The sequence below is a fragment of the Neomonachus schauinslandi genome, chromosome 15 (genome assembly GCF_002201575.2).
Source record: "Neomonachus schauinslandi chromosome 15, ASM220157v2, whole genome shotgun sequence".
In the NCBI taxonomy this organism is placed as follows: Eukaryota; Metazoa; Chordata; class Mammalia; order Carnivora; family Phocidae; genus Neomonachus; species Neomonachus schauinslandi.
The window spans coordinates 9,864,387-9,888,322 of NC_058417.1; the positions used below are offsets into that span (position 1 = coordinate 9,864,387).

At 44.1% G+C, this 23,936-nt stretch overlaps 1 protein-coding gene across 2 annotated transcripts in view; it reads right to left on the bottom strand.

The window, feature by feature from the left end:
- Positions 1–774: 774 nt before the first annotated feature.
- SPECC1 (sperm antigen with calponin homology and coiled-coil domains 1) overlaps positions 775–23,936 on the bottom strand; it is a 189,112-nt gene continuing 165,950 nt past the window's right edge. For both annotated transcript variants that reach the window (XM_021694717.2, XM_021694719.1), the window contains exons 12-14: positions 16,861–16,977; positions 10,170–10,229; positions 775–864 (exon numbers count right to left, since the gene is read on the bottom strand). In XM_021694717.2, the coding sequence (XP_021550392.1) occupies positions 775–864; positions 10,170–10,229; positions 16,861–16,977 (267 nt within the window). The remainder of the gene's footprint in view (positions 865–10,169; positions 10,230–16,860; positions 16,978–23,936) is intronic.

Consider the following 23,936-nt stretch of genomic DNA (forward strand, 5'->3'; position numbering starts at 1 on the left):
GGAAGAGGGGACGACGACACACAAAGGGAGGGGGCGACAGTGGCTGACGTCTCCCTTTCAGCACGGAGGTTTTGAGCGTAAGCGCGTGCAAGCACACAGATGCACACTTCTGTCTTCGGACCACCCCATGGGGGGACACCGCAGCCAGCGACCCAGGGGCTGCTTTGTATTCTCACACCTCTTCTCCTCCATCCAGAGATTCCAATCAGTGACAGCGAGATCTAAAAAGCGTGATCAAGTTCTAGGTGTCACAACTATTGTCTAGCACGCAAGCACATTTCCGCAAAAAGAAGGGCTCGTGGGTTTCCAGGCGGTGCGAGACCGAAATGTTTGTCTTTTTGCATTTTGCTGTGTGTTTCTTTTTTGGAGGGGGTGGGCGGTGGCAAGGGCAGAGTTTTTCTAAAGGCAGGAGCCCGGGTTTTTAGTGAAAAGATGACTGCTTTGGAAGTGCTGTTGGTGGTGGATCCCGGCAGCTCACGGGTGAAGTTGCACTGCGTGACCCGAGATGTCCTACTGGGTTCTCGTGAAGGGAGCCTGGGCTGAAGGACAGAGGCCCATGCAGGGAGCAAAGCTTCCCCAGCTGACACTCCAAATGCATCTGGATTTAAAGCGGATGCGCAGCGGAACTCTGCTCCGTTTCTTGTTTGCGTGTTGGTCCCCCTGCATGGAATGCTGTGGGCGGTGGTGGATGGAGCAGGGCCTGTGGAAAGTGACCAGGTGCTTCGAGGACCAGCTGCAGGCCGGGGTGGGCGGCGTCTCTCGGGCCCTTGGGCTTTACGTCTCAAAGTACTTGTAGATCTGGGCCACGTACTGCATCACGCTCTGCCAGTCGGGCCGGTCTGTGTACAGCATCTCACTGAGCTCCTGCAGGAGAAAAGAAGAGGTCACGCTGGGGACACCACAGACCGCCCCCGACCTTCCCACAAAGGGGCTTGGCTGCAGGTTGGGGCTGGTGTTGCCTAGAAACCCTCCTCCACCTGCTTGGACAGAAGGTGTAGGCAACACTGAAGTGCTGTTAAATGTGATTTAAGTTAAAAGAAAAGTGTTTTATTCCTATTTAATCAAGAGATGCCATCCCTTAAAAAAATTATTTTTTAAAGATTTTATTTATTTTAGAGAGGATAGTGAGAGAGAGCATGCGGCGGGGAGGGGCAGAGGGAGAGGGAGAAGCAGACTCCCCACTGAGCAGGGAGCCTGACGTGGGACTGGGTCCCAGGACCCCAGGATCACAACCCAAGCTGAAGGGAGATGCTTAACCGACTGAGCCACCAGGGCATCCCGAGATACTGTCCCCTTTAAAAAACATTAGGCATGACTTCCTGCCCCTTTCATCTTAATAACATGACAGCATTAAAAAAATTTTGTAAAGAGAAAGTCATCCATAACTCCATTATCATAGGATGATTTCCATTTTTCTAAGTTATACTGGAATGTGCACCTTTGTTCTCCCACACTTCCATCACGTGGACGTACTAGCGTGTGCTCTGTGCTTTTATTTTATTATTTTTTTAGGGGGGTGGTGGGAGGGGCAGAAAGAGAGGGAGAGAGAGAATCTCAAGCAGGCTTGATCCCAGGAGTCTGAGATCATGACCTGAGCTGAAATCGAGAGTCGGACGCTCAAGCGGCTGAGCCGCCCAGGCGCCCCTATGGCTTTTCTTTTCTTTTTCTTTTTTTTTTTAAATTAATTTATTTATTTGTCAGAGAGAGAGCGCACAAGCAGGGGGAGTGCCAGGCAGAGGGAGAAGCAGACTCCCCGCTGAGCAGGGAGCCCGATGCGGGACTCGATCCCAGGGCCCTGGGACCACGACCTGAGCTGAAGGCAGACGCCTAACCGACTGAGCCACCCAGGTGTTCCCCCACTGTGCTTTTTCACTTAACGTTCTCCATACACAACTTGACAAGTGAATGTACTGTGTCGCTGGCTGTCACGGCAGTTAAGGCTCACGGTCCAAGGAACGGCTGCCGCACAATCGACATGCCATCTAATGCGACGTGTAGCCTGTGTTCACTTCTTCACGTTACAGACTTTGTGGTAAGCATCTTTGTGGCGTGTTGTTGAATTCATGGCTTGAGATGAATTCTCACGAGTGGGATGACCACAAAAGCCCTGAACCAACTGAACATGCAACCACTGTCTTATCAGGATTAAGTGTTAGACCATTTAACGTTTGTTGTTGTTGTTGCTCTTTCTCCCCTAGTTTCGTAGGTGATCAGCAAGGAGACAGTGGAAACCAGAGCATGACAGGCAGGAGGGCTGGCTGCTCTCTATCAAGCAGCCAGTCAACTGTTCCCAAAATGTCTGCCGCAGAACATATTAAATAATTCACTTGGGGATGAATTTGGATTCTTTTGTGTTCACGAGAGAACAGTAGGAAAGGACTCTGATGTAAAGCCAGGAGCAGGGATGTGGTGGAAAAGCAAGGTTGAACTTACTTAGCATATCTGTTCTTGGGTGGTGACAGAAATGTGACCTGTAACCGGCCATTTATTTTGTTTCCACGACACCTAAATATCTTTTATGAGTTTTGCTTCTTGATTGTGCTGAAAAAATGACCAGCCTAGCACTAGCAAGGATGTGTCTTCTGTCTCGGAGAGGACGCGGGAGTCCGATCAACATTCACAGCTCTACTCAGACTATCTCATCATGCCTGAATCTGACAACAGTAACATTAAAACCATTTTGGTCCATTGTCAACATCACACCCGAACACACTTGAAGAAATACTATAGCGTGTTTCAGGAGGAGGGAGCGTATGCTGCCTGTCTCCAAATCTGAGGCCGCATGACATTTATGTGTATTAGTAGCTGAAAACCTTTCAAGATAGAAAGAACCAGGCCCAGATGGTTTCACTGGAAAATTCTGCCAAATACTCAAGGAAGAAATAATACCAATTCTACACACTCTCTTCCAGAAAACAGAAGAGGAGGCACACCTCCTCACTCATTCTGTGAAGCCAGCATCGCCCTAATACCAAAGCAGACAGAAACATGGCGAGAAAGCTACCCACTTCCCACATGGACACAGACACAAAAATCTTTAACAAACATTAGCAAACTGAATCAGGATCAAGCGGGGTCCACGTCAGGAATGCCACACAGGCTCAACATCCATCAGTGTTACTCATATGAACAGACTTAATAAGAAAAATCATATGATCGTATCAACACATGCAGAAAAAGCATTTACACACATACCTGGAAGATATTTGTGGGTTCGGTTCCAAACAGCCACAGTAAAGCAAACACAGCATAAACGAGTCAAATGAATTTTTTGAGTTTCCAGTGCATGAAAGTTACGTTTTCACTATACGGCAGTCTAACATGTGTGTAACGGCATACGTCTAAAAAAGCCCAACAAGGTACATTTGACTCTCGCACAACACAAGCTTGAACCGTGCGGACTCACTTATGTGTGGGTTTTTTTGGATAAATAGAGTATGGTACTATATGTATATTTTCTCTTCCTTATGATTTTCTTAATAATATATTTTTCCTTGGGCGCCTGGGTGGCTGAGTCGGTTAAGCATCTGCCTTCGGCTCAGGTCATGATCCCGGGGTCCTGGGATCGAGCTCCGCATCGGGCTCCCCGCTCAGCGGGGAGCCTGCTTCTCCCTCTGTCTCTGCCTCTCTCTCTCATGAATAATAAAAAAAAAAAATCTTAAAAAAATAAGAAAAACATATTTTTCCTCTACCTTACTTTACGAATACAGTATGTAATATACAAAACATAAAAAAATATTTGTTAATCGATTGTTTACATTGTCAGTAAAGCTTCTGCTCAACAGTAGGATATTAGCAAAGTTTCTGGGGAGTCAAAAGTTATACAGAGATTCTCGACAGCCTGGGGGGGTTGGTGCCCCCAGCCTCTGTGCAACAAGGTCAACTGTACATTCCTTAATTAAAAAATATTTTAGGGCGCCTGGGTGGCTCAGTCGGTTAAGCGACTGCCTTCGGCTCAGGTCGTGATCCTGGAGTCCCTGGATCGAGTCCTGCATCGGGCTCCCTGCTCCGCAGGGAGTCTGCTTCTCCCTCTGACCCTCCTCCCTCTCATGCTCTCTGTCTCTCATTCTCTCTCTCTCAAATAAATAAATAAAATCTTTAAAAAAAAATATTTTATTGCTAAAAAAATGCTAACCATCATTTAAGCTTTCAGCAAGGTGTAATCACTGATGACACAGCACCATCACAAATAAAATAATAATAAATTTATTATAAATAATAATCCCAAGAATTACCAAAATGTGACACAGAGACACAAAGTGAACACGTGCTGTTGGCAAAATGGAGGCGACAGACTTGCTTGATGCAGGATTGCCACACAAAAAAAATGCAGTATCTGTGAAGCTCAATACAGTGAAACATGAGTGGGGTATGCCTGTTTACAAAATTCAACAACTATTCATGATAAAAACTCCCCCAAAGCTAGAAAAATAGAAGATAACATACAAAAACCAACAGCTGACCTCAAACTTAATGGTGAGGGACTGAACACTTTCCCACTAAGATCAGGAGAAAAGAACAAGGCAAGCATGTCTTCTCTCGCCTTTCCTACTCAACACTGTACCAGAAGTTCTAGTTAATGCAATAAGGCAAGAAAAAGAAACAAAAGGCATACAGGCTGGAAAGGCAGGACTAAACCTGTCTTTATTTGCAGACAACATGACTGTCTATGTAAAAAACTCCAGTCCACCAAAAAACCCATTGGAACTAATATGCAAGTGTAGCAAGATCTCAGTCAATAGCTTTCCTATTATATGCCATCAATGAATAACTGAAATGGGAAACCAAACCAAACCATTTAAATGGCATTAAATTTTAAAAAAGGATATACATGCAAAAAACTTGTTTATAAAACACTATATGCAGAAAACTACAAAGCAATGATGGAAAAAATCAAGACGCTCTAAATAAATGGAGAGTATTGTATGTTCATGGATAGGAAGACTGAGTATTGACAAAAATGTCAATTCTTCCCAATCTGATCTATGGATACAACACAATCCCAATCAAAACCCCGGCAAGCTTTTTTTTTTTTTTTTTTTTGGGGGGGGGGAGTAAATATTGACAAACTGATTCTATAATTTATAAAGCAAGGTACCAGGACAACCAAAGAAATTCTAAAAAGAAGAATAAGGTTGGAAGACTTGATTTCATGATCTATCAAGTTGTATGAATCAGGACAGTGTGGTATTGACCGAGTGACAGACGCTCAGATCATGTTGTATCTATTTTACCACAATAAGAATAATTGAAAAAAAAAAAAAAAGATAAGGCTTCCTGCCCTTGGGAGCTCATGGTCTTGGGGGGATGGAGATAAGTCCTATAATCAGATAAATTACAACGTAATGCTGCATGAGCTATGTAGTACTATGAGTAAATCGTGCATTAAGAGCCCAAAAGGTGGGCATGGCTGTCCTGGATGCAGGGTCATGGAGGAGGTAAGGAGGTAAGATGTGGGCTCTGGAGAAGGCCTGCCTGCTTGACTCTTGCCTGTGCTATTCACTAATGTGTGACCTTTTATGGAACTGCACCTGCCTCAGTGTCCCACCTACAGGAGCATCTGTCTCCACAGGATTCTTGAGAGGGCTCAATGAGTCAACACATGGAAAATGCCTGGGGGCGCCTGGTGGCTCAGTTGGTTAAGTGTCCGATTCCTAATTTCAGCTCAGGTCATGATCTCAGGGTTGCAAGATCGAGTCCTGCGTCGGGCTCTGCGCTCGGCACGGAGTCTGCTTCTCTCTCTTTCTCCCTCTCTCTCTTCCCCTCCCCCTGCTTGCATGTGCTTGCTCTCTCTAAATAAATAAATAAAATCTTAAAAAACAACAAAAAAAGAAAATGCTTGGCGCATAGTCAACACGAAAAAATATTTTTCATACTATTAAACTCAAATCAACTCTAAGTAGCCCTCATAAAGTTTGTACAGCAGAGCAAGCTCAGTTATGCCTAAGGAATCATTCTGACGCCCTCTTAAAATCCAGAGTTGTAAAGACCTCCCCGTCCTGATCTCTGTGTGTGGTGACTGTTCGGGTGGCTTACTCCGCAGGCAACACCCTCACAGACTATATGATTCAGCACGAGGGTGTTCCCTTCACCAGGACAGAAACACACCAACGCTCGGAGGACACACATTCCGGCTGTTCTTCCAGTAACGGCCATGATATTACCTGTCCTCTCTCACCAATTCTTTCTGTGAGGAGTTGCTCACACTTGTGATATGATGGGCTAAACCTCTCTGTCACACTGTGGCCGAAAAGGAATGCATTCTAAAATTGGGAGAACATGTCAAGCTTTCATTTAAAAAATAATCTCATCCTTGCTAATATGCCACACCCAGAAACCTGTATTTACTTGGATCTGCACCTATAAGTGAATTTTTTCCCCTCACTAATCTTCCAATAGACTTTGATCAAAGACCTGGGGTTATTACTGCTGCCAGTTCTGACTGTATATATTTTAGAAGTATCCTGTGTAATTAAGAACTATTTTTCAATCCACATCAAGGTACGGCAAAGTAAATTTCATGATGTAGGAAGTTTCTGTTTTGTTGGTGGCACAAGTTAGTTAAATTGCTCACAAACATCCCTAAATGCTTTTGAGATTAATTATTATGCTTGTCTCACAGTATCTCCTCACAGACATCTGTAAAAATGAAACTGCTGGCTCTGACAATTGGTTCAACAAGATGATCTCATTCCTAGCTTTCACTAACTCCTGCCTTATGTCAGATAAAATATAGGGAAAAAACATTAAATTAAAAAAGAAGCAAATGTTAGCTGCAACACGACAAAGAAAAACATACTCTGTGTATACTATTGTCTACCAAGTTCTCATTTTTTTTCTTGGATTCCTTATGTTTAATTATCTGTTGTTACTTGTTAGCTGTTCAGTGTTTCAGAAGGGAAGATAAATCAGGCTCTTTTTACTCCATCTTGGCCAGACATGTGTGTCACCTCCTTTCTAAATTCTCTAGCCTCTTATTTATGTGACAGGGACATCTGTTTCTTAAAAAGTTTCATAGAATTTGGACTTACTGGGATTTTTTGCATGCATGACTACATTTTTGAACAATGAATTCGATTTCTTTAATGGATAAAGTTCTATTTCGTTTTGAGTGAGTTTTGGAGAAATACATTTAGTATTTGAAGAAATATATTTATATTTCTTTAGAAAATTGCTCATTCTGTTTTAAACATATTGGTGTAACACTGTTCATAGTACTGACGTTTCTATGACAGCTGGACTTTTGCTTTTTCATTTCTCAGATTCCCCACATCCTCTGAGGGTTACAGACCTGTGGCTCACTGTGACTTCCATTTGGATTTTCCCAATCACTGATGAGACTGAACATCTTTTTAAATGTTTATGAGCCACTCGTGGTTTGCCTATTCTAGCCTTTGATAATTTTCTACTAAGTTGTGTTTTTATTATTAGTTAGTAGAAATTATTTATAGATTATCTGTCTTCTCTTTACTTTTTATGCAGTTCTGTTATGATGTGTCTGGATAGGTATTTTGCATGATTCATCTTGTTTGAGGTTCATTAAGAATCTATGGTCTTTCATCATTCTGGAAAAATTTCAGGCACCATTTCTTCAAATATTCTCTCTCCCATTCTTTCTTTCCTCTTCTGGAATTCCCATTGGCCATGGGACTTAGAAATTGTCTGGTTTTGGGCGCCTGGGTGGCTCAGTTGGTTAAGCGACTGCCTTCGGCTCAGGTCATGATCCTGGAGTCCCGGGATCGAGTCCCACGTCGGGCTCCCTGCTCGGCGGGGAGTCTGCTTCTCCCTCTGACCCTCCCCCCTCGCATGTGCTCTCTCTCTCTCATTCTCTCTGTCTCAAATAAATAAATAAAATCTTTAAAAAAAAAAAAAAAGAAATTGTCTGGTTTTATCTTCCATTCGCTTAAGCTCTGCAACAGACACTATCAGTTGGTTAATCTAATAGTTATTCCCAACCTCTCTATCCCTTGTAGGCTTCCTGCTAAAGAGAATGGAGAATATAAATTGTTTACTTCCTCAAATTCCCTCACAGCTGGGGTGACCATGTAACAAGAGTACTGCCAATGAACTGAGGGGCTCTGGGAAGCCTTTTGATTTCCTTGTCAAAGGGGGAAGATATGAGGCACTTGTTCTATCCTTTCCCCCTCCTTCCTGTCCAGCAGATGGGAATGATGTCTGGAGCATGGCAGCCATGTTCAACCACAGAGGACATGGGGACAAAGAGCCAACAGATTAAAGATGGTGGAGCGTAGATAGGACACACTCTGGAGTCCTTGATTACAATGCTGAACAGTGAACCATCCTGAAACTACTTCTGGACTTCTCATTAAAAAAAATAAAATTAACAGCTCTATGGTTTAAGCAACTATTAGTTGGGTTTTCCATTTCTTGAATTTGTCTTTTTTTAAAAAAGATTTTATTTATTTATTTGAGAGAGAGCACACACATGTACATGAGTGTGTGTGTGCGGGGGGGGGGGTAAGGGCAGAGGGGGTCTCATGACCCTGAGATCATGACCTGAGCCAAAATCAAGAGTTGAACGCCCGACAGACTGAACCACCCAGGCATCCCCCTATTTCTTGAATTTGAATACACACTAATACAATCCCTCTATTATATTTTCCACTTTTTAAATGTCTGTTTCATGTTCTGGATAATCTCCATAGTTCTATTTTCCAGCTCAGTAGTTCTCTCTTCTGCTATATCTAATCAGTTTTTCAATCCGAGGGGCTTTTTTAATTTCTAATTTTTATTTCTACTAGTTTCATTTGATTCTTTTTCCAAATCTTTTTTTTAATAGTACCACGGTCCTTATGATTTTTATTTCCTCTTTTACCTCTTTAATATGTTTAAACATAGTCTTTTGTAGTCTCTTATTATTTTATTATCCCACATTCTGGTAGCTGATCCTCTTGTTTGCTCTATCTGCTGATTAGCTCAACTGGGTCATTTTCTTGAGTGTTTTGTAATTTTGGATTGTGAATGTATTTTCAGTGGCCATTGTACCACTAGCCCAGAAGCTTTGTGCCTCAGATAGTATAAACTAGGGGCTTCTTGCAGCACAGATATAAATTTGAACTCCAAACCTCATCTGGCCCAGTTTTCTTTTCTTGCAGATTTTCCTTTTTTTGGCCACACACACACACAATCTAAGGTGGAAACCAAGCTTCTGTATCACTTCCCTTGACTGGCGGGTAGAGCTGTTTATTTTCCCCTTCGCTAAGAAGAACATCATTTTGTGACCTTGGGTTTTGTGCAAGGGTCTCAGTACTAATGTTCTGTTTACGGGAGCTCAGCACCTTGTCTCTTGTTCCTGTGTGGGCATTAAATAAAACCTATACCCATTAGGGAGGCTTTTACTATGAGCCCTCTACCAGCACTCCCAGGCCCACTTCTGAGGCTTGCCAGTCTTAGTTTATGCCTCGTGGCTCTGGTTTTCACTTCTCTTTGAATTTCTGACATCTGGCCATTTCCCATTCTTTCTTCTGACCACACCTATGTGTTGATATTTTTATAATTACATTTTTACATTTTATCCAGATTTCTAGGTGACTTGAACAACAGGGCTTTAATAATGCAGTCCACTGTGCTTCCAGATATGAAATCTATCCACAACGAAATCTTTGAAAAAACTCTAAATCATATGTGGTTAGACAACTGAATTAAAAAAAAAATTTTTTTTTGAAATAGGCTCCACACCCAGTGCATAGCCCAATGCGGGGCTTGAACTCACAGCGCTGAGAATTGAGACCTGAGCTGAGATCAAGTCAGATGCTGAACCGACTGAGCCACCCAGGTGCCCCAATAATATTTTCATATTTGGGATCATGAGTAACAGATCTTTAGCAAATGGATTTTAATGTTTTTTTTTTTTTTTTAAAGATTTTATTTATTTATTTGACAGAGAGAGACACAGCGAGAGAGGGAACGCAAGCAGGGGAAGTGGGAGAGGGAGAGGCAGGCTTCCCGCGGAGCAGGGAGCCCGATGCGGGGCTCGATCCCAGGACCTGGAATCATGACCTGAGCCGAAGGCAGACGCTTAACGACTGAGCCACCCAGGCGCCCCGTGGATTTTAATGTTTTGTAAGAAATTGTTCAGTAGATGGCATAAAGTTCTTTCTCCTATAAGTAGAATCAAGTATCACAAGGATATAAAATAGGATACTTACCAGGCTGGGTTTGATGCCTACACTTTCGGCTGCTTCAAATGCCAACAAGAGATTCCTTTTCTAGGTTAAAAGGACAGAGACTGGAATTATCAACTAAAAACACAGAGCTTTTGAAAAAAATAAAAATAAAAATATATAGTTTTTGCCAGGAAAGAACACCAAATGACACTCCCATATAGATATTTATATATTATAAAACACTTAAAATTTTAAGTCAAATATGCAAACAGGGTTTCAGTCCAAGGAAGAAAATGACTGACAGGTTAAATAATTAAAATGACATTACCGATTGATTCCTGACTATCAAAGATAAATATTTGTTAGTTCAGTTATTTTTTACTTTGCCACGATTTATGACATACACATTCTGTTGTGTATCAAGAGTTGTTTAATCACAGTGCTATATATACCATTTCCCCCTAGAATTCTAAAGGCACTGTTCCACATTTAGCCCGAATTTGCAGCTTCTTCTTGAGACTCTTTCTGGCTCGTCTGATGTTTCCTCACCTGGATGAACTTAAGGATCACTTAATCCTGCCTCCTCCCCTCCACAGTTCATTTGAGAGTCATTAGGATAACATCAAAATTTAATTAGATTGGTATATTAAGTTTAATCAAGAAAGTCATATTCCTGTAAGTAATATTCATGTTTTATGTTCCCCAGTAGAATTTCATGATTTTATGCATTTGGATTTTACGCATTTGGATTTGATAAATAATGTTATCCCTTTTTCCATTTCTGCATGGCCTCCACCCTCTGTCCTTGGGTGCACATTTGCTTCCTGAAGCTGGGTGGGCCCCGCCCTGAGACTGAAGCAAACTCTCTGCTCTAGGTACTAGGTCACAGAAAAAGAGAAAGACGAGGCTGTGCACGTTTTCTCCCAGGCTGTGTGGTCGAGGCCTGGGAAAGCTGTTGATCTGTGGTCATCTTGCCCAAGCCACCAGCCCTCTTCCTCCAAATTAAGGGAAATTTATGGGCATGAACTGGAAACCTTATGCTTGTTTCCATAACGCTGCTCTCTGTTCTGCTGAGACAGGAGCTCTAAGTTGGCTCCTGGCTTCCTTTAATTGAGCCCAAACTTGCGGCAGCCATCTCCTATCTTGTGCTTATTTTAAAGTCCCTTTTGATTAGTTTTGAGGGGGGATGGGGGACTGTAAGCCAGTTTTTCGGCTACCATTATTCCAGAAGTCATGGCATTTGATATGCAATGCCAGCTTGTTTTCTAAAATGCTACACCTGGGGCACCTGGCTGGCTTAGTTGGTGGAGCATGCGACTCTTAATCTCAGGGTCGTGAGTTCAAGCCCCATACTGGGCATGGAGCGTACTTAAAAAAAAATAAATAGAAGGCTGCACCAATTTTCAATTCCAGCAATAGTGTGTAAGTGTCCATTTTCTCACACTTTTACCTGCATAGACTATTATGACCAAGCACTGTTGCCTAATTCTTTCATTGCAACGGTGTCAGGCCCCCGCGAGGCCAGGGGGTGGGGGGTGGAGAAAGCTGCCACTTACAGGGAGCAGGGGGGAGTGTGCCCAGGGCGGAACCGAGAGGTTCCCAGAGCCCTTCCAGCCCCAGGATAGCATTAGCCCCTGGTAGAGATCTTGGTGTTGGCCTCAGTAGCAGCGCATCTCACCTAAAACCGACAGCAGAAAGCATCCCACGTCCAGAAAATTTCTCCTTTCACGTTAAAATTTTGTTTCAGACACTGACACGAAAACACTCCGTTCTATCACCTGAATCTGAGTAGCCTATGTGGAAGTTTCATGGGCTGACAGATAAATACGCTTTCTGTTGAAAAAAATGCCCAAACCTTCCACTGACTGTAACTCACGTCTCTTTAATGTCTTCGAAGACGTCCTTGTTAGTTTTATCAGAAATTCCCTATTTAACACTGATGTCCAACCGACTTGGTTTCATTACATCCATCTGGGTAGATGGAACAGCTCATGATTTCTGAACTTCCCGGGCTATCGTTAATCTCACAGACCCGCAGTCTTCCACAGTCTGACTTGGGTGCTCCCTGAAAACAGCATCCTAGATTAGAGGGAAGACATTCAACCCTACGTGTAGAGACCACGGGCCCCTGTACCACAAGGACAACGGGAAGTGAGTAAATGGTGGTGTCTGGGTGTTGCATGTTTCCAAATGTGTAGCCAGTGACCAGGGCAGCTGGGCTGTGAGGTGTGTGGGAACCATGGAGACCCATGGCAAGACACCACACTTTCATAAGGAAGCAGCGCTCATGATTCAAAGTGTGAAAGCAAACACTTTTAGGTTCGTTATTTTCCAACAGATCCAGAGTGATCTGAGGACGAAGAGCCTAGGTGTGTTTTGCATGAGAGCAGACAAACATTTCACACCTTCAGGAAGATTCCTGTTTTAGATAGGGTGTGCATAAGTGCGGAGACTTCTATTTATGATAGTTTTAGTGAGGTCCTCCTCCGATGATTCTGAATTGTTTTATGCCCACTCTTGACTCAATTATCTTCATAATATCACATGGAAAAGACAGAGGCTGCAAAGCGAAGAGAAGGGACACGGAGGTCACTGCTGGAGGTGGGCTCTGTCTGCGAGGGGCTCGATGCACAGGCTGTGGGTACCCCACACGGCCCCAGCTTGTCTCCTCCTTTCTGGCTGCTCCACTCTGGTTCCCTTTGCTGGGTCACTCTCTCCCTAGACGACAAGCATTGGAGTCAAGGTTCCTTAGCCTTCTCTCTATGCCTCTGTGATATTGTGATTTATAGCAAGAAATATACATTTGGTCTTTGTCCACAGTTCCTGGCACAGGGCTCCTAAAACCCTTATCATTTCCCATATAAGAGCTATAGGGGCATCCTTTGTTACGATCTTTGGTTTTTGTCCTCAGTTCCAGAAATGGCTTCAGAACAACAAAGTTGGAATAGATGTCTTCTGTTACTCGTAACAAACCTCTTTCTTTTTTTTTTTTAAAGATTGCAACATCTCTTTTTTTTTTTTTTAAGACTATTTATTTATTTGAGAGAGAGAGAAGGAGAGACAGTGAGAGAGTACAAGTGGGAAGGAGAGGGAGAAGCAGGCTCCCTACTAAGCAGGGAGCCCGATGCGGGGCTCGATCCCAGGACTCTGGGATCATGACCTGAGCCGAAGGCAGACGCTCAACCAACTGAGCCCCCCAGGCGCCCCAACAAACCTCTTTCAACCGCACCTGAGTTTATGTTAAAGAGGTGTTTTTCAAAAAACCCCAGATAACCTAAGGATGGGGGCTGGCTGCTAGGGGAACCAGCCATGTGATTAGAAGGTTGGAACTTTCAGGCCCATATCCCCTGACCCCAACCTCGGGGAGAGGAGACAGACTGGAGACTGAGTTCAATCACCGATAGCCAATGGTTTAATCAATCGTGCCTATGTAAGGAAGCCTCCATTAAGCTCAAAAGGATGGGGTTCAGAAAATGTGTGTTGGGAGGGTGGTGCACCCCAAGGTCCAAGGGGACAGAAGCTCTTGCGCTAGGGACCCTTTTGGACCTCACCCTAGGGGTCTCCTCATCTGGCTGGTCATTAGTGTCCTTCAATATCCTTTGTAATAAACTGGTAACCTAGTAAGTACTGTTTTCCTGAGTTCTGTGAGCCACTCTAGCAAATTAATTAAACCTAAGGAAGGGGCCATGGGAACCTCCGGTTTAGTCGGTCAGTCAGAAGCAAGGTGACAACTACATGGTCACCAGGGTCTGAAGTGAAGGGCACGGTCTTGTGGGACCGAGCCCTTAACCTGTGGGACCTGATGCTCGTTCCAGGCGGACAGTGTCAGAACTGAGTCACACTTGAGGATAGCCACCTGGTGTTGCAGAACTGCCCGGTATGGGCAAAACCCGCCATCTGTTTACAGAAGTATCAGAAGTGAAACGCTGGGAGCAGAGTGGATACAGACGAGTTTCTCTTCAGAGCTTCCCTTAGGACCTAGGACCGAGGTGATCTCCACTCTCGTGGCTTTAAATACCATCTATAGGGCGCCTGGGTGGCTCAGTTGGTTAAGCGACTGCCTTCGGCTCAGGTCATGATCCTGGAGTCCCGGGATCGAGTCCCGCATCGGGCTCCCTGCTCGGCAGGGAGTCTGCTTCTCCCTCTGACCCTCCTCCCTCTCATGCTCTCTGTCTCTCATTCTCTCTGTCTCAAATAAATAAATAAAATCTTAAAAAAAAAAAATAAATACCATCTATACCCGCCCTGTTGGAGGCAGTAGCTACACCTGACACGTGGCTATTTAAATCAAAAGTAATTAAGATTAATAATTTAATTTTCCAATCATTGAAAGCCACATTCATTAACGGCCCGATGGACTAGTGGCTACCATGTTGGATAGCGCAAATGTAGAACTTTTCCATCATTTTGATTCACTTAGGCAGCCCTTACCTACTCCCTGATGACTCCCTAATCTGCCTTCCAGCTCTGATCTCCCCTCTGAATTCCACATTTATTATCCAACCACCTGCCTGACATTGCACGCTGCATACTTTAGGAACATCTCCCACTTAACATGATTAAGAACAGAACAGCTTTTCTGGTTTTGTTTTCCAAATGTTTAATGCTCCTGTCCAGCCTGCTTCACGGACTACCAATGCACAAATTTTCCATCTTGAGATTTTTATATGCTCTGTGATGGTTAATTCTATGTATCGACGTGGCTAGGTCATGGTACCAAATGTTTGGCCAAACATTATTCCAGATGTTTCTGTGAAGGTATTTTTAAGATGAGATGAACATTTAAATCGGCAGACTCTGGGTAAAGCACATCACCCACCATAGCATTAGGCCTTAATAGAAAAAGCCTGATCTCCCTCGAAGAAGAGGGAATTCTGCCAGCAAACTGCCTTCAGATCCAAACCGTGGCATTCAACTTTCTTGCGCACGCACACACACACACACACACACACACACCCTATTACTTCTGTTTCTCTGGAGAACCCTGACTAACACTGCAGAAAATTAAATCACTCTGTTCAGTTATTATCCCCATCAGTGCCATGACCATGCACTGGGCTTTATAATCAAAACAGAACTTTGCAGCATTTCTATTCCTTCCCCATCTTGGAAAATGACCCGTCAGGCTAGACATGCCTCTCCTTCCTCGTGTCCTCCCCCACAACCAACCAGTTACTAAGTCCAGCGGATTCTACATCTAAGACCTATTCTGAATCTATCTCCATCTTTCTATCCACGATGCTACCGCCCCCGCCGCAGCTAATGGCTGGAGTCAGGGACGCTAAGCCCTCACATTGATGACTGCAGGGGCCTCCCATCTGGTAGCGCCTCACCCATTCTTGTTCCTTTTCCAGTTCTTTTTCTCACATAACAGCGAGAAAGACCTTTCAGAAACACGAATCGTGTGTCTCCACCATTTAGAATCCTTCAATGACTTCCCACTGAGTTTAGAGCAAGAGGCAGATTTCTTTCCAGAGCCCTCTGTGGAAGGCCTGCAGGGTCTGGCCCCGTCTGGCCCCCAGGACCATCACAGGCCACTCTTCCCCGCTCACTGCACTCTGGCCAGTGGGCCCTCCTCCACGTTCCCCGACCACACCCAGGTGTTTTCTTGGTCAGGCTGCTCCCTTGCTCTGGAAAGCTCCCCCTAGCTCTTTGTATTACTGGCTCCTGGTTCGTTCTGAAGAGTATCGCCTCTCAGAGAAGCCTTCTCAGCCTTCCTGAACTAAATTAGGAAACCTGCTCACTCCCATAGCATGAGGTTTCTCTCATAGCTCTTCTGCAATTTATTTATTTATAACATTACCTGTTACAGGTTTACTCACTTATGGACCTGTCTCTCTACTTTAGAGGGCAAAGAACAGGTCTACTTTGTTCACTGTTGTCTTTATTACTGTGCACGATGCTTGGCAAGTAATACTTGTGGAGAGAATGAGCGCAGGGCCCCGAACAGCATTTTCCAAAGTACGCTCTGTGGAATATGATTTTGTAGGATGTTCTAGGTCAGGGTTTGGCAAACTATAGCCCTCAGACCAAATCGGGCCCACAGCCTCTTTGTGTAAATAAAGTTTTTTTGGAACATAGCATGCCCATCCGTTTTGTCTCGGGCCACTTGGGCACTATCATGGTAGATGAGTAGCTGTGACAGAGACCTGTGGACCCACAAAGTCCACTATTTGGCCCTTAACAGGAAAACTTGCCAACTCTTGTAGGTAATTGTATTAAAAAATTCTGTGGATCTGATATATGTAGCGTTAAACAGAGTCACACAGGTTTCTTTCATGTTTCTTTCATGTTCCTGAAGTCTTTACTGGGCTAATGAGCACTGTGAATCTCTAAGAATGTGACATAATGTATAGTTTCCCAAGCTTATCTGAGCAGCGAGATCCTTTTCTTGGTGCTTCTGGTTCTTTTAGAAAAGACTGAAAATGCTGGCCAAGGTCTTAAAGCCACGAAGGTAAAATTTCATCAAGGCTTTCTCTCAAAAAATGGGTGACAGTCACAGTAAACTGGTCTTCACTCCATTTTTCCAGGCCACCAGGGCAACTGAGAAGTATTTACCGAGGGTGGGATCCTACAGCCTTGTCATACACTCAGTAGCTATGTCTGCCTGGTACCAATATCCTGATTTCCACTAGGAGTCTATAAACACCACCCCATCTGGATGTACAGTATTATAGGAATTCCCCTTGCATGTTCTAGAGGATAACCAGGGATGACTGGGCAGGTGACTTACTTTCTCCTGACTGTTCAGCTCCTGATATGGGATGTGGGCAGGCAGGTAGGTATGAAGGAGAGCACAAAAGGCCAAGCCATCACTCCAGCTGCTGCTGAAATTGGTGATATCAATGTTCTGTAGGGGGGGGAAAGCAGCATTAATCTCCAAACTGTGCAAGGGCAGAGAATACGAACGAGACTATGGGAAGATGGGTATCCACCTCTGGGTTTGCAGGAAGGCCGGATGAGAAACCACCCAAGACTGCCGGGAGTCCATTTAATTTTGGTACCAGCAATGGCCCGGTGTCACCCAAATCCACTCACAGAATCGCATGAAAAAAAGCCTTAAGGGCTCCCAACCCTGGGGAATTTCTGCCTACGCGGTGGTACGTGAAAAGCTCCGAGACATCTTATTCTCAAATCCACCCACTCAATTAGCTTTCTTTCTTTTTTAAAGATTTATTTATTTGAGAGAGAGAGAATGAGAGAGAGAGCACATGAGAGGGAGGAGGGTCAGAGGGAGAAGCAGACTCCCTGCCGAGCAGGGAGCCCGATGCGGGACTCGATCCTGGGACTCCAGGACCATGACCTGAGCCGAAGGCAGTCGCTTAACCGAATGAGCCACCCAGGCGCCCTCAATTAGCTTTCTATGTCCCAGCATTTCCCAGATTTATCTGGTCAAGGAGGAATCCTCATCATGATCGTCATGACGTATGACCCCAATTAACAACAGGAAGACCAAGACAAACCAAGATCTTAAAAACCTAGATGGCCTCTAGCGATGAGGTAGGTCAAATGGCTCGTTTTATAGGAAAGACATGGAGGAGGTGGTGTCCACACGTCACACACGGTGTACCTGGATGACGGACACTCCGGCAGGCCAAGTCCCCACCCTGTGGCCCTTTCTAGCAAACCTCTTCTGTTTTCTAGCCAGAGTCCAGGGTGACCCAGGTGGACCCTAGAACGTCCCCCCCCAAAGCGCTGCCTTTCAGAAATGTCGGATTCTCCAGCCTGCTTTGCAATTACGTCTACCTGGGGGAAGGATCTCTGGCTGAGAGCAACACACAACCATAATAATGCCTTTTCGTTCTGGTTTTCATGACTCAAGCACAACCAGATTTTAAGAGCTGCTAAGCATCCGTGTTACATAAAAGTCTGAGAATGCCCCGTCTCCGTTTTCGGGCTGAATGTGCACGAGCTGGGCCTCCTGGTAAGCTGATCATTTGCATTCTTGGCTTCAAAAAGTCTCCCTGGAGACTCTGGAGCTACCTGATGGGGCCTGGATGCTGCTTCAGAAATGGGAAACACTGTAATTTTATATTTTCTCAAGAGGTCTGCATGTTAAAAAAGAAGAGGAAAGACACAGGCGGGGGCCATGCCCTGTCCGGTTCACTTGAAGTCTCAGGCACTAGAACCAGATGCTCATCGGCTCATCGGGCCCTGGGAAGTGGGCGCAAGGAGCGGGGCTGGGCCAGCCTTCGGAAAACCAGTGCTTGTCGACACGGAGTCCCCTTTCTTTGGCATGTAGAGGTCGTCTGAGACCCTGTCTCCCAACCCATCTCTCACGGTACCTGTGACCTGGCAGAAGGAAAGCCGGACTTTCTTTCCAGGGACTGCTTGCTGATGGTTATTGTTCATGCTCAGCACTAGGGCATCTGTGAAAACGGGACAAGCACACACCACACCTGGCAGTGTTTGCTCCGAAAGGCAACGTCGATGTACAGCTCATTTCATCGTCAAAGGAAACTGAGGCCAGAAGCAGTGGTGTTTCCGTCAGAAAGGCCACATTTTAAACAGAAAGCCAAACATTCAATGAATGACCAGGATGTAAGTCCCTGAAATATGAGTGCCGGGACATATCAAGCTCCAAAAATGGGGGCAGTGAGGGTGGTAAAATTCACTGAGTGTCTACAATGTGCCTGGTGGTGGGCAGTTGCTTATTTAATTCTCAGAATGACAATACATCGTAAGTAGCGCTATACCCATTTCACAGATGAGGAAGCCAAAGCAGGAAGAAATATCACTGGGGCCAGAGTTAGGGGCAAATTGCAGTTCTGCCCGACAGCAAAGCACATCATGTTTGCTGTCCTTCCTTCCTTTTTTTTTTTCTTTCTTTTCTTTCTTCCTCCTCCTCTGCCTTCCTTCACAAATTTACTTCATGCCTAAAGTTTTTAAGTTTTGAGAAATCTTTCATTTCCTAAAACGTGAGAACATTTTACCCACTTATCTCCTGTACCTTTTTTTTTTTAATGATACAAAATGCCATTTTCCTTCATCTGCACGATCTTCAGAAGCATTCTGAGAGGCCAGACAGACCCAAAGGGGTGACGAGTCTCACAAAACCAAGAAAGTGCCCAGTATTTCAGCTAACTGAGTGTCACCTAGGAGCAGTTTTGGAGTTAAAGATTTTATTTATTTATTTGAGACTGAGAGCGAGAGAGCACAGAGGGAGAGGAAGAGGGAGAAGCAGGTTTGCCGCTGAGCAGAGATCCTGACGTGGGGCTCGATCCCAGGACACTGAAATCATGACCTGAGCTGAAGGCAGATGCTTAACTGACCGAGCCACCCAGGCGTCCCCACAGGAGCAGCTTCTGTTCTATAAGTATAAATGAGCAACAGGTTGAGACTATAAAATCTGGTTGAAAAAAATCAGTCTAAACGACTCACAACGTCAGGAGAGTTCAGACAGCCCGGAAGCTTCTAGACAGACGGCAGCTCGCGGGCCTTTCCAGAAAACGTGAAGCACACTGTAAAGCAGACCCTGGCACTTCAGCAGCAAGACCACACCAACACTACACAAGAAATAGGAGCAGTGCCCTATCTTAAAAAAAAAAAGGGGGGGGGGGAATTATGGAAATTCCAAATCTAGGCAGGTTATCAAATCCAACATCCAGGTCAGGAAATGCTTCTTTCATGTAACCCACAGCCACCATGTTTAAGACTTGGAGTTCTTCTGACACTGGAAGAGATGGATGACAACCAGCTGTGATCTGCAGCATTATACTCATTCCAAGAACATGTGGCTATCAAGTAAAAACTTTACCCTTCTTAGGATAAAGTGGAACAGCTCAATTCAAGTTCCCTGAATGTCATTTGAAATCCTAATTCCATTGGAACGACAAGAGTATCAACAACCCCCAAGTCAACACAGCTGGTTGAACAACTGAAAACATGCATACGTTTATGATACCTCAAGTAAGAGGATGCAAAGGACTATACACATCTCAGTGGTAGCTTTGTAGCGATGGTTAATACAAAGGCAGTTCATTTCTGCTCATTGAGGTATCTTTTTGTGAGCTGTATGATATAACTTAGTGCATGAGGAGTTAGCTGATGTGGGGTGCCACACTTTGAGGCAGGGTGTGTGGGTCCCAGCGAAATGGGCTAAGACACAGTACAGTTGTGGCCACCTGCGAGGGAGGACGAGGTAGCCACGGCAGAAAGGGGCTCATGTGGACTGGACCAATGCACTGGGTAACAGGCAGAAAGACAACAGTTTCTTGGGCATGGCTAGCTGGCCAATCCTAGGAACCCCAGGAACCAAGCGAGGACTAATTCCAGGTCCTACCCCTAAAATGTGGGTGAAAACTTTTATTTTTGGTTAGGGATGATCAGGATTGGCTTGGCCTTGGATGGGGGGAGGTGGCTCTTGCTGAGCTTGTGGGTTATAGTCCTCAATGCTCACAGATGAACCTCTAACTTAGGACAAAAACAGAGGCTAATAATACAAACACCCCCAAGGGGTGTTAGTTAATATCTTCCTTCTCCCAATTATCATTCAGCTGAATTCTTAGGGGGTTCATCAAAAGAATAAGAGGAAAAACAGAAAATGATCAACAAGGCATTCTACAAGGCATATCGTCAGTTATTTTCCTTGTTATTTACTCCTGAATAAAATCGAGTAGGATAATTGTTATCTTTAACTGGAAGTTAGTAATGGGCCAGGAGCAGACAGGATTCTGGGGGTGTTAGCAATGCTGTCTTTCTAGACCTGGATGTTAACTGCATGGGTACCTTCGTATTGTGAAATTTCATGGAATGGTACACTTGCATGTTCTATCTCAGTAAGAAAGGGAGGGAGGGTGGGAAGAAGGAAAACAGAAAAGAAAGATGGGACTGATCCTCTTAAGGGACTGCACTGTGGCTGTTAAAAAAGAGAGCGAACTTTTTGGATTTTATGTCCTATAAGAGTTACCGAGGGGGAAAAGAGCAAAAAAGAAACTTCTTGCTGATTATTTCCCCAAGGGAAATGGTAATTACTCGTTGCAAATTATCTTTAACTTTCTCTGGGATATAAATACGTTAGAGATATTTCTGAGTGGAAAAGAAATCTGGGGAAAGGAAGTCTCACATATACACATATATGGTACATGGTATCAGATATAGATATAGATATATACAGATATATATATATATATGGTAACATTCCAAGCACCTCCAAAACAGGTTAAGTTTCTATAGAAGAAAATTTTGTAAGATACGGAATTTTGTCTTCAGTGCAGCAAAAGTCATTTGAGAAAAGTGAATACGCTGAAGAGTATTTACATGAGAAGCTAAGCTAACTTCAGTGACTATCCAAGAATATTCCCTTGAGTGGCTGAGACTGTAGACAAATAAAGCTCTACAGGGGTGAATGTGGAGGTAGCACTCGTAAATAACATGGGGGGACAAAAGCAAAGCAAAACCCAGCAATCTACAGCACTTGCTTCTAGAAGGTTCATTCCATTTGCCTTTTGTTGCCTGGAAACACCAGGGCTTGGTGAAAACATCAAGGGCTGGAGAGAGAAGCTGCAGAGTGCACGCTGAAATGGGTCCCGTGCTCAATTCCGCGGAGGCTGCAGCTGGATTCTATAGTTGTCTGACCTCAATCCCACCACTTCATCTTTTCTGAGGCTCTCTAGCTTCCTCCATTAGATTTGTGTGAATGGGTTGACTCTGTGTGCACTAAACTCAAAAGTCTAAAAAAATGTTAAAAAGAGAAAAACCCCAAAGCTTCCGGGAAGAAGTCAGGAGACCGATAAGAAAATGTAGTCTGTTGGTCTAGGAAGACGGTAGAGTAGAATCCTCAGTGGACACACCAAGGCTGCAGACTACACCCAGAGCACCTCCCTCTGAAAATGACCCAAAAACCAACAGAACAGCTCTTCCCCAGCTAAAGATGGAAAGAAAAGCCACATGGAGAAGGGCAGGAGGGGCAGAGACATGGTCGGGAACCAACCCTCCAGTGCAGGGACCTACAAGTGGGGGGCATGTCACAGGCATGGAGATCCTCTCTGAGGAGTGAGGGGATCAAGGGCCACATCAGGTAGCCCCCCACCACCCTGGTAAGATGAACTCCCATAAGGTCTGGCTTTAAACATCAGTGGGACTTAAATCTGGGAGAGCCCAAGGGCTACAGGAAACTGAGACTTAATGAGGAACTCAAAGATAAAATTAAAAAAAAAAAAAAAATACCTGGAAACAAGTGAAAATGGAAACAAAATGGTTCAAAATTTTGGGGATGTGGCAAAAGCAGTTGTAACAGGGCAGTGTATAGCAATATGGGTCTACTTCAAGAAACAAGAAAAATTTCACATGAACAATCTAACCTTACGTCGAATTAGAAACTAGAAAAAGGAGAACAAACAAAGCCCAAAGTTGGTAGAAGGAAAGAAATAATAAAGATTAGAGAGGAAATAAATAAAATGGAGACATAGAAAAATAGAAAAGATCAATGAACTAAGAGCTAGTTCTTTGAAAAGATAAAACAAAATTGGTAAATCTTTAACGAGATGCATCAAGAAAAAAGGGAATAAAATCAGAAATGAAAGAGAAATTACAATCAACCCCACAAAAACAAAGAATTAAAAAAAACTACTATGAAAAATTATATGCCAACAAAGGAGAAACAGATAAATTCCTAGAAACATACAATCTTCCAAAACTGAGTCAGAAAGAAATAGAAAGTCTGAACAGACTAATTATGAGTAATGAAACTGAATCAGTAATTAAAAAAAAAAAAAAAAAACAACTACCAACAAACAGAAGTCCAGGACAGGATGGCTTCACAGGTAAGTTCTTTGACAGAGAGAGACACAGCGAGAGAGGGAATACAAGCAGGGGGAGTGGGAGAGGGAGAAGCAGGCTTCCCGCGGAGCAGGGAGCCCGATGCGGGGCTCGATCCCAGGACTCTGGGATCATGACCTGAGCCGAAGGCAGACGCTTAACGACTGAGCCACCCAGGTGCCCCAGTTCACAGGTAAGTTCTATGAACCGTTTATTTTTATTTTTTTTTAAAGATTTATTTATTTATTTGAGAGAGAGAGAGAGAGAGAGACCGTCAATGCCCACGAATTGGGGATGGGGCAGTGGGAGAGAGAGAGAATCTCAAGCAGACTATGGCTGAGCATGGAGCCAATGTGGGGCTTGATCTCACCACCATGAGATCCCTACCTGAGCCGAAACCAAGAGTTGGATGCTTAACCTACTGCACCACCCAGTCGCCCCTCTATGAAACACTTAAGAGTTAATACCTATTCTTCCCAAACCATTCCAGAAATTTGAAGAGGAAGGAATGCTTCCAAATGCATTTCATGAGGCCAGTATTACCCTGATACTAAAACCAGACAAAGACACTACAGAAAAGAAAATTATAAGTCAATATCCCTGATAAACATAGATGCAAAAATCCTCAACAAAATATGAGCAAACCCAGAAAAAGAAAAATACCATATGATTTCACGTGTATGTGGAATCTAAAAAGCAAAACAGGGCACCTGGGTGGCTGAGTGGGTTAAGCGTCAGACTCTTGGTTTTGGCTCAGGTCGTGATCTCAGGGTCATGAGATCAAGCCCTGTGTCAGGCTCCACACTCAGCATGGAGTCTGTCTGAGATTCTCTCTCTGCCTCTCCCTCTGCCCCTCCCCTACTCTCTCTCTCTCTAAAATAAATAAATAGATAAATGAATGAATGAATGAATGAATAAAAATCTTAAAAAAATAAAATAAAAAGCAAAACAAACAACAACAAAAAAATAGAAAGAGACTCCTAAATACAGAGAATGAGGTCATAGTTGCCAGAGGAGAGAGTGTGGGGGGGATGGGCAAAATAGGTGACG